Source organism: Crocuta crocuta, unplaced genomic scaffold (assembly GCF_008692635.1).
Source record: "Crocuta crocuta isolate KB4526 unplaced genomic scaffold, BGI_CrCroc_1.0 scaffold190, whole genome shotgun sequence".
Lineage (NCBI taxonomy): Eukaryota > Metazoa > Chordata > Mammalia > Carnivora > Hyaenidae > Crocuta > Crocuta crocuta.
In genome coordinates, this window is record NW_027527955.1 from 9,102,378 (window position 1) to 9,114,543 (window position 12,166).

At 39.7% G+C, this 12,166-nt stretch overlaps 1 protein-coding gene across 1 annotated transcript in view; it reads right to left on the bottom strand.

Annotated features, from left to right (window-relative positions):
* WDFY2 (WD repeat and FYVE domain containing 2) overlaps positions 1–12,166 on the bottom strand; it is a 174,265-nt gene that overhangs the window by 99,548 nt on the left and 62,551 nt on the right. The window contains exon 2 of the mRNA XM_077752592.1: positions 4,444–4,511. Coding sequence (XP_077608718.1) covers positions 4,444–4,511 — 68 coding nt within the window. The remainder of the gene's footprint in view (positions 1–4,443; positions 4,512–12,166) is intronic.

The following is a 12,166-nucleotide window of genomic DNA, read 5'->3' on the forward strand; positions in this document are numbered from 1 at the left end:
CCCACACATGATACCCAATACTTTAATAGAGTAAGCAAAATCTCAAACACCTGCCACATTGGCTCCTGCTTAAGATTTCTCTCTTCCACCCCTCTGTCTGACCCCATGAATGGCAAACCTAGTTAAAAAAGCAAATCTAAAAGAACTCAACCATGAAAATGGAAATGCCTATGCTTTTCATGTTTTGTTTTGTTTTTCCTTCTGTAGAGAGATGCAAATGCAGTGGTTGAAATGGTATCCACTAGAAGCCTGGAACAGATCGTCGTTAATGGCTACAACTGAAACCTCAGCTCTCCACCCTCAGAAAGGCCCCTCTCTGGTTTCCATGCTCAAGCAGGTCCCAGTTGGGCACACTGGAACCTGATCTTGTCACAGGCAATAAGCAGCTATTACATGAGATACATCAAGAGGATCGTATTTTTTGAAAGAATATGAGATAGGGAGACGCTCTTCTTTCTCACTCATCCATAAACATCGGCACATGGGCAACTACAGAACAAGTCATTGGTCATCCCAAATTCTCTTTAGACAGCAGGGTTTTAAATGGACTTTCTTCAGGGAACCTTTGTGACCTGTTTCCACTACACCTGCTTCTTGTCAGAACCCTTACCACACAGCATGGGTGGTACTTAGTTTAGGTCTGCCTTCCCCACTGTACGCACCAGGAAGGCAGGAATCACCCGCCCTACCTAACCACTAGATCCTTGGCAGTGTTTAGTATGGCAGAGGCATTTAAAATGTGTTGAGTAAACTGTCCAAAAAAATTAAATGGAATAAATATTTCTTTCTGCTCCTTTTCTTGACTCACCCTCGCTTTTCCCAGACTATCTGCAGCTCAACATCACAGTGGCACCAATCGGGACATGGCTCAGTCCTTTCTCTTTAAAGGTCATAGGGATCCAGGAGAAACTGAACAGACAGGAATTGGGAGGTATACAATCAGGGCTAGGCTGAGTCAGATCCTTGCAGTCACGAGTGACGGAAACCCACTGGAGTGAAAGGAAGCACTAAAGGATGTATCCAGTAGGAGAGGGAATCTCTTGAACTCAAAGGCAAAAGCAGAGCCAGGCTTCTGGAGGGGTGGAGGAGGAGAAAAACCTTCGGGCATCACCTGTTTAGGCTTCTCTCCCTTTTGAGCCAAGTGGTCCTCCTCCCTAATTCATACTTTCTTCTAAGCTTCCACTGTTTCTTTTCATACACAAGTACCTCACAGCTATAAGGTTTACATATTCACAGCTCAAGGGACCAGCCAAGGCTGAAACTTAGCATTTCCTACTCCAAATTCTAAATTCTGGGAAAATCAGGTTGGCTCTGGAGCAAATAGCCTTAACCAGCCAAGTCTGGCCTCTCCTCATTCCCTCCTAAAGGGGAAGCCAGAGCTTCTCAGAAAAAGATAGGGTCTGAGGACACCCCCAAAGCACGATGTGCCTGCTCCTTACCCTTCTCTTGTGAACCACCCCCTCAAGTTCATCCAGCCTTATCACACTCCCCTGCCATTCAGGCTCTCTTCTCTGAACCATCAAACTCCGCCTCCACCATTCATTGTTTCTCATCCAATGCCTTCCACTCCACCCCCATCCATTAAACTGCAAATTCTTCTCAATGCTACTGAAAGTACTATCCTACTCAGAACATGAAAAATACTATGTTAAATTTTCATAAATGAAATAAATAAATAAGCCATATAATACATGTAAAGATATTTTCTTTATGTTTTCTTCCGGATTTGGAATACTACTTATTACGTATCACTATAAACACATTATATGGTCATATATGCCTTGTGATGTCCATGTCATAGCCTCCGGACATACTGTACCTTTTTACTTATTTTGTAACTAATACCACATAAAACCATTATTTAAGGATAATACTAAGTCACCTCTTAACAAAACACCTTTCAGTAGAAAGAACTGCAAAATAAACCCTTGAAAATTCAAAGCTATTTCAGGTTTTCTAACTGTCCAAAAATATAGCATAATTCCTTATCCAACAAGATTCTGCCTCTCTCGAGTTAAATGAAACTGACTCTTGCTCAAATATTAGTTGCTATGTTATCTAAGTACATTCAATTCCTAGGAACATAAAAGCCAATTTCCGATCAACTGAGAAGAACATATAGTTCTTTTACCTCTCCATGGTAGTGGAGCTATCCAACAATGAAAGATTATGGAAATCACCTTGACCATATGCACCTTAATTATCTGCAAACCCTGGCAACCAGCTCAGTGCCCTGTATACGGCAGGTGCACAGTAAATGTCTGACCCACTAGAATGGGTACTTATATCTATGTATGTAGAAATCAATACAATATATGCATGAAGCTTTATATGTGCTCATACAATCATGTGTAAAAGAGATCAGCATGTTGGCTATAATGCCAGAAGACAATCTTCTGAATGCGCTTTAAAGTGCATTCAATCGCCTAGGGGTATCATTAAAATGCAGATTCTGATTCTTTCAATCTAGCATGGTACCCAATACTTGCATTTCTGGTAAATTCTAGGGTGACCTTAATGCTGCTGGTCCACACACATTTTAACAGCAAAGTAATACCCTTTTCACTCCCTTTAGTGGAAGGCTGTAGGCAAAATAACGCAAAAAATTAAAGGGTTCTCTTTCTCAAAGACTGTGTTCAATCACTAGGAGTATGTATGATGATGTTCTCGGGGACTCATCTGTATTACCAGATTCAAGTCTTCCATCGGTATTTATGTACTGAGCACTTGTGCCCGGTGAAGGAGCTACTGCAGCTTTTAGTCATTCATACAGCTAAATAAATGATAAGAATGCAACCAGAGGCGTCTCTGTATTGTCAGTGACATTCAAATAAAGAGAGCATCAGAGAAAGACAGCAAAGCACGTTTAGATGTGTGTATAGAAAGGGGGTGCACAAAGCTCCTGTCTCTATGAGATTCCCATTCATGTTCATCCCAAGAAGATTCCTTGCCTACCATCCCCGAGCCCTCATCTTTCTGCCCAGGTCTGACTCTCCTCTGTCTTCATAGTCAAGCTAGTGACAGATCTCTAGCGTCAACTTCAACTTGCTGGACTACAGACCCTCCCCCTCCTCTAGTTAGATACCGTGTCAGGTTTGATGAAAAGGTAACATCATAGAAAAGACTGGTTATACCACTCAAAGTTCAGAAAAAACAATCGATCAGAAAATTCCTTTCCCCTTCCTTCTGCCTGAGCCCTTATCACTGCCGCCGCCGAAAGAGGGAGTTCACGTAGCCCTTTGCTGTATAAATGCTGCCTGCTGGAGCCTCAACAGGTACAGGGCCGATACAAGTACTCAGAACTACAAGAAGTTTCCTCTTCCCTAGTGCAGGACCGGCCATCTGGTTCAGCTTTGTGGGTATCATTTATTTATTATAAAATTCTAAAGCCACACAAAACCTCAAAGATAATTTGAAAATCACAGAAACCCATTATATCCTTAATAATTCATTTGTTCATAAACAAGCAAAATTGCTGTTTAAGTTATTATAGCATTCTCTTGCCAGAAGCATAAACTTAATCACATCTGCAATGCAGGATGAATTTATTCTGGTTGTACCCGTGGCACATACTTCTCAAACTGGGGTACCTGTATCCAGGGACGGGGTGCATGGCATAGCAAGCTGGAGAGGACCCGGGCCCAAGCGAAAAAACCCAGGGATTTTTCTAGGGTGTCAATTTTAATGAAGATTTGAAGGGGAGTCAGGGAAATGTTGAATAATATAATTGATATCAAATTTAAATAATTATTTTATACTCAAATAAACATGGGCTAGGATGCCCAAACTTCATCACTTTTTAAAGATAAAATGCCAGACTAAAAAGCCATTTCCTATTTTGACGCGCCAGCTCTTCTGTAGGAGAACTGCCAGCACACAAGTCTACAAATCAAATCTAAGGATGTTTAAAAATATATTTAAAAGATTAACTATTTATCAGCACAAGGACATATTTCTCATATAAGAAAAGGAGGCTGGCTTCTACTTAGAATGTTTCAATCATAAGCACACATTTCTGGGGGCCAAATGGTCAAGGTGAATGCCTTGCATCTGAATGAATCATATAACAATAGTGCAAGAACAAATTTACTTCACAAATGTAATTTCCAGGGAAAATTTTAAATGTTGAAGGAAGAACTCCACAAAAAGGTGAAACAGAAAGTTGGAAAGGAGGGAGACAGCTGTAATCAGAAAGCCGATGTGCTATAGCCCTTCTTCCATTAATCGTATTCAGAAACTATGAATATGTGGTCAATTTCAGAACAATTTTCCTATTTTACATACTGAGAGTTAAAATGATTTAATATGGTACTTTTCATTATAATGACAGTCTCAACCCTCAGATATTCCCACTCAGGAAGAAAACACAGAGAAGGCAACCTGGAAAGGAAGGGGAGGTGTGGTCCATGTCTAATTTCTAAAGACAGAGATCCAAATACTTACAAGGCATCATATGGTATATGCTTGGCCAATATTGCCCACTGTCTCTCTTTAGCCATACACGAACGGTCCTACAAAAGAAAAAAAAAGTGTACGTTCAATCACAGCATTGTTAGTCACGGGAAAATGTTGATAGACCCCAAACCTCTTAACTTTAATTATATTTATCTTAACTATATGTATTATATATAATATAGGTCTTAACTATATATATACTGCATACACATATATATGTGTAAGCACACCACTTATGCCTCTCTATAGATCCTATATTTCTGAAATGTAAGGCTTGTGTACACTTAGAACTATATCTGCGCTTTAACTATTATCCTCATGTAGGCCTATATACACACATGCAGTCGCGAAGGTGTTTGAAAATTAGTATTTTTGTTGTTGTTTTGCCTCTCCTAGCATGTGACCTCCGCCGTAGTCTGCTGGCAGCACTTATCTGTCTGAGAAGTTATTAGGTTTAACTAGTGAAGGAAGTGGGAAGAGATAAAATGAAACATCTGACATACACAGGATTACACAGTAAGTCCTCTGTCTTACAGGCCAGGTCATTTTCTTGAGAGAAGGTTTCTCCAAACATGGTCAGGTAATGAAAAACTCTGAGACTCAGATTCCTGAGCTAGACGGCTGGCCAACAGGGTCCACCGTGAAACACGAAGATCCTGCAGCAAAGGCTGTGGATAAAGTTCTAGGCCAGCAGGCCAGATACAGGCATGGCGGACACCCAAGAGAGCTCAGCAAGAAGGAGCTGAAGTGGAAATGAACGAGGGAGAGAGCACTACTACGTTCTTACCAACCAGAAAGGCCCCACCATAAGTTAGACCAGCCATGACATCATCTGCACATGCTGGCCAGGCAAACACAACTAGAAGGTGACAGGACACTCTTCTAGAGACCAGAGCAAGTAGCAGAACTCGAACCAAGGAGGAAAAAGCAATTCCCCACTGCCAGAAGATCATAAAGGCCATACCTCTCAGCCCACACACTTAAACCATTCCAGGGTAAAAAGTAGATAAAGATTGAGCAATTTTATCTCACACTATTTAAGTCATCGTACTAGACTAAGTTTTAAATTGTATTGGATTTTTCCCCTAATCAATGAGTCTCCCACAATATGGTGCAGCAGGAAAAAAAACTAGACCAACTACAGACACAATAAAGAAATGTCATTTTCTCAGCCACAAGATACAACATAGCGATATACAGTGACACAGCTACATATATACATGCAAAATTTCATCTTTTTGGTCAACTATCCTAATTTATGAGATGGACAGATATAATGGTAAATAGTGTATAAAAAATAATACATACACTAAATACATATCAGTTTCACTTAAACAAAAAAATTTTTAAATATGCTAGTACAACATTTTAATATGGACATTATTATCTCAACAAAAGTAAATAGGCAACACCACCAAAAATGGCAGGGTAGGAAGCTCCAGGAATCAGTCCCGATATCAAATCAACCAGCGAGCTGGCAAGACCTGTCAGAATCATTATTTTAGAACTCTGGGATCTAGTTAGACACTTGCATCATTGGAAAAATCCTTGATGAAGACAGAAGCTGGTATGTATCATGAAATGGATTTCACATTTTACTAGCAGTTGCCGCCATGCGTTCCTCATCCCTATAGCAGGCAGCTGTGGGAACGGTGGCCCATGCTCACAGAATGGCTTGCTGCTTCCAAGGTAGGAACCCATCTTCCAAAACTGGGGATGTGGGTTTTGATCTGCCTGTTGGTCCACTGAGAGAGACTGGTCATTCTTTCAATCCCCTAAGGCTGAAGGGCTTCCCAGGCAATGTCTGTCAAAGAAATGTAAAGAGACAAAGACCCCTTTTTTCTTTATTAAATCCAGGCATTAGAAGAAATCACTGGTTGACCGCAGAGATAATAGAACAGAGACTTCAATGATCATATACAATAAGGAATACAGTCTTTGCAAAAATAGTTCGGAAAAGTTACTAAACAGAAAACTGCAACATTCAAAAGTAACAACAGTAGTGGTGCCTGGGTGGTTCAGTTGGTTAAGCATCCAACTTCGGCTTAGGTCATGATCTCACGGTTCGTAGGTTTGAGCCCTGCATAGAGCTTTGTGTTGACAGCCAGCTCAGAGCCTGGAGCCTGTTTCAGATTCTGTATCTCCCTCTCTTTCTGATCCTCCCCTGCTCATGCTGTCTCTCTCTCTCTCTCAGAAATAAATAAAACATTAAAAAAAATTTTTTTTAAAGTAACAACAGTAATCTCTGGAGAAGAGGGAGAATGTGATTTTCAGAGTCCTATAATATTTAAAATAATCAGTTCTCAAGAAAATATTACAAAGTATACAAAGAAACAGGAAACTGGCCTTTTCATAGGAAAAAAAAGTGACAGAAATCAATGAAGAAATCCAACACTGATTGGTCTTATTAGACAAAACTATAAATTAACTATATAGGGGCACCTGGATGGGTCAGTTGGTTAAGTGTCCAATTCTTGATTTTGGCTCGTTATTACCTCATAGTCATTAGACTGAGCCCCATGTCAGACTCTGTGTTGAGCGTGGAGCCTACTTGGGATTCTCTCTCTCCCTCTCTCTTTCTCTCTACTCCTCCGCTGCTTATACTCCCTCTCCCCCCTCCCCAGAAAAAACAAAAAAACTTTAAATTAACTATTTATATGCCCAAAGGCCTGAAAGGAAACCATAAATAAAGAACTAAGGGACATCAGAATAAGGATGTATATACAAGAAGGTAATCTGAATAAAACACTGAATTTATAAAAGAAAATTAAATAGAATATGGGACTAAAAAAACTAAACCCAAAGCCAGCAGGTAGAAGTACATAATAAAGAACAGAACAAAAAACAAAATAAAAGATTAGAAAACCAACTTCTTTGGTTTTCTAATTCTTTGAAAAGTTCACCAAAATTAAGAACTAATTACAAAAAAACAAAGAATGTAAATAATTAAAGTCAGAAATGAAAGTGGGAATGTTACTACCTAAAAGAAATGAAAGGGATTATAAGAGAATACTATGAACATATGCCAGTAAATTTGATAATCTAGATTAAATGGAAAAAATCCTCAGAAACACACAATCTACCAAAACTAACCAAAAAGAAATAATAGGTCGACAGACCTATAACAAGTCAAGAGAGTAAATCAGTAATCAAAAATAATAGTGCAGGACCAGATGGCTTCACTGCATTCAACCAAACATTTAAATAATGAATAAAAATCCTATTCAACATTCCAAAAAATAAAGAGGAAGAACTACTCAGATCCTAACATATTTTACAAGGCCAGCATTATCTGATACAAAGTCAAAGATACCACAAGAAAATAATAGTCTCACATCCCTTATGAATATAGAGGGAAAAAAATCTAGCAAAACAAATCCAACAGCACATCAAAAGGATGGCACATCATGACCAAGTGGAATCCGTCAGAGGAACGCAAGGGCAGTTCAACGTAAGAATGTCAATCAACATAAAGCAGCACATTGACAGAACAAAGTGGGGAACCACAGATGATTATCTCAACAAACACAGAAAAGCACATGATGAAATTCAACAACCTTTCATGGTAAATAACACTCAGCAAACAAAGAATAAAAGGAAATTTTCTTAATCCAATAGAAGGTATTCTTCAAAAACTCACAGCTAACATCATGCTCAATGGTAAAGACTGAAAACTTTCTCCCTAAAATCAAGTACAAGACAAGGATGCCTGCTTTCACCATTTGCTATTCAACATTACTGGAAATCCTGGCCAGATTAATTAGGCAAAAAGAAGAAACAGAAGGCATCCAAATTGGAAAGGAAGAAGTAAAACTATCTGTATTCGTAAATGATATGATTCTACCTACAGAAAATCCCAATAAATCCAGTCAAGCACCATCGAAGCTAATAAACAAATTGAGCAAAATTGCCAGGTACAAGATCAACACACAAAAATCGTTTGGTTTCTACACCAGCAACAAGCAATGTGAAAAGAAATTACAAAAGCAATTCCATTTTTAATAGCACCCAAAAGAATAAAACCCCTAGGAATATATTTAACCAAGGAGGTGAAGATTTGCATAGTGACAACTACAAACATTGCTGAAAGAAATTAAAGAAGATATAGATAAATGGGAAGGCATCCCATGTTCATAGACTGGAAGACTGGACATTTATTTGACAATACTCCCAAAAGCAATCCACAGACTGAATGCAATAGTGTCTTCAATAAATGGTGCCAGGACAATAGCACCACATTCAGAGAAATGAAGTTGGACCCCAACTTCCCTCCATACACAGAAATTAACTCAGGATGGATCAATGAATGACCTAAATATTACAGCTAAAACTAAAACTATTAGAGGAGAACATAGAGGTAAATATTCATGACCTTGCATTCAACAATGGATTCTTGAATTGGATACCACAGCTCAAGCACAAAAGATAAATAAATAAGTTAGACCTCTTAAAAATTCACACCTTTTGTGCAACAAGGGACATCATCAAAACAGCAGGAGAAAATGTTTGCAGATCATACAGATGATGGAGATTTAGTGCCCATACTATAAGAAACTCTTGCAACTCAACCATAACAACAACAAAATGACAAACAACCGAATTAAAAGGTGGACAAAGGACCTTAGTGGACACTTCCCCAATGACAAACAATGGTCAACAAGCACATGAAAAGATGCTCAACATCACTGGTCAACAGGAAATGCAAATCAAAACCATAATGAGATACCGTTTCACAGTCACTAGGAAGGCTATAATTTTTTTTTTAACGGAAAGTAAATGTTCTAGAGGCTAGAGTGAAATAGGAACCCTCATCCAGTGCTGATAGGAATGTAAAATGATGCAGCCACTGTTGAAAACAGTTCGGCAGTTCCTCAAAAAGTTAAACAGAAAACTGTATGACCTACTAATTCTCTTAGGTATATACTCCAAAGAATTGAAAACAGGTATGCAAACAGATACATGTTCATGTATGTTCAGAACAGCACAAGTCTTGCCATTTGCAAACAAGGATTGGATCGAGAGGGTAATGCAAAGTGACATAAGTCAGCCTGAGAAAGACAAATACCATATGATTTCACTTTATGTGGAATTTAAGAAATAAAACAAAGAAAAAAGAGGCAAATAAGAAAACAGACTCTTCAATATAGAGAACAAGGGCTACTGGCTGGCTCAGGCGGAAGAGTATGTGACTCTTGATCTCGGGGTTGTGAGTTCAAGCTCCACCCTGGGTGTAGAGATTAGTTTAAAAGAATAAAATCTCTATTAAAAAAAAAACAAAAACAAAACAGAGAGAACTGGTGGTTGCCAGAAGGGAGGTGGGTGGGGATTGGTTAATAAAGGTGAAGGGGATTAAGAGTACACTTATCATGATGAGTACTGAGTAAGGTAGAATTGTGAATCACTGCCTTATACACCTGAAACTAACATAGCACTGTGTGTTAATTATACCGGAATTTAAAAAATAAAAAATAAATCAAAACAGCACAATTCACAATAGTCAATAGGTGTAAACAACTCAAATGTCTATCAGCAGATGACTGGATAAACAAATTATGTACATATACTAGAATATTATCAGTCAACAAAAGGAATGAAGTACTGATACATGCTAAACCTGTATGAACATCAAAAACATTATGCTAAACAAAAGAAGCCAGACAAAAACGGTGACATACTGTTCGATTCTTTTAAATGAAATGTCCAGAACCAGACAAATCCGTAGGGACAGAAAGATTAAGAGGTTGTCAGGGGATGGGAGTTGGGCAACTGGGGAGTAGTTACTCAGCGGGTAATGGTGTATTCTTCTGGGGTGATGAAAAAAAGTTTTGAAACTAGAGAGAGCTGGTGGGTGCACGGCACTGTGAATGCACTGAATGGCACTGAGCTGTACATTTTAAAGTGGTTAACTATGGGTTACATGAATTTCACCACAATACAAACTTAAGAACAGTCGATACAGACTTTGCCTGGAGTGGAAGCAACCACATTCGATCATGAGACAACGAGGTTGAAGACAAAAGCAGATGTGCTGAGGACCGCGGGGCTGAAAGTGGAAAGGGCCTGGCCTCATAATACCCCTAATCCAGCAACCCTTTAGACTGACTTTAGGCTTGCTTGTGAGATGATTTCCTTTATTTTTACCTTAAGCCACTGTCAAATGGATTCTGTTACCAAGATCTGAATACATGTTAACAGATAGAGAAGATGAAGGAAAGGAATGCCTTTCCTTGGGTTTGGGGTTTGTCCAACTATATGATGGTGCGGTCATTCACTAAGATGAGAAACAGTGGAAAAGGGCAGGGCATGGGGTCAGAGTCACGAGGAAAATTTTGAACATTTGAATCAGAGGTGTCGTTGAGCTCTATCCAAGAGCTCCTAGTTTGTGAAAAATGAGAATTATAATTCAAACCTATGGTGTGAAGTTGCTGCAAAGATTAAACATGAGGTCCATGACATGGTGCTTAGCACAGAGCAGGCATTCAGTAATTGCCAACAATTATGATTTTTGTCATTAATATCACCACTGTTCAAAAATGTGCTAATCCACCATAGCTTGGGAGAGATCAAAATCCAAAATCACTCCTGCTTTGCCAACATACTGAACACTGAATCCTTGAAGTAAGGGATTTTTCGCTCAATTTACAAAAATACGCTAACAATTATTTATCCATTCCTTTATGCTCTTCTTTAACATGCACTGGGTATCTGCTGCGTGCCAGAAATAGTCCAGGAGCTCCGTGCAGACAGACAACCGAACATTATCACGGCAGTGGTGAATGATAAGGGCCACGAGGTATTTTATATCCATGCAAGGCAACGTAGGAAAGGCATCTCATCCACGTGGAGAAAGGAGGCAGGCTCAGGAATGGCTGACTCGGGAAGGGTGGCAATATCTATTACTCCATTTATTTCCTTCGTTGCACTGGCCACAACCTGTGATTGGATCTACCTACTCGTAAATGTGTTTGTTACCTGAAAAATAAAAATAAGAAACTAAGCATGACAATGTGCGCGCTACGATCTTGCTCACTACCATCTACCCGAAGGTTGCCAGGGTGCATGGCACATGGCGAATACAGGAGAAATATTCGCTGGATGAACGAAAACAGGTTAGTCCGAGGTGGTAGAGATCGTTGGCTGTCTACGCTAGATTCATTCTCCTCTTCTTCCTTAGCAGCTGTTCTAGTGACCCGATGGGCAGAGCACAAAGGTCAATCAACAGAAGACAACAGGCCCGAGGCGAGACAAGACGCGAGGCAGAAGTTATTCGCCACAGATTCTACTATAAGCAAACCGAAATGTCTACCGGGCTTTCCAGGGGACCGTTTTGCCCACAACCTTCCAAACGTGGCCTCCCAACAATCTCACAGGGTAGGTATGATTATCAATCTCATGTCACAGCTGAGGTCTCTGAAGCACCGAAAGCCCCCAGGTCATATAGAGCCACAATCTGAACCCACACCGTCTAAATTCACAGGTTGCTCTCTCTCAACCACTGCACAGGCGGCAAACCTGTTCCCCACACGGGAGGGGCAGGAAGGCAGACAGAGCAAGTTTCATTTTCAACAAACCGAGTTTAAAATAACTGGAGATGAAAAAAATAGTAACAAAATAAGTGAAATAACCGTAGATGTGGAGTAGTTTCTCATGTAAGGATTAGAGCTGAAGTAGCACCAAAGCCAGGTGCACACAGGTTCTAACACTACTGTGA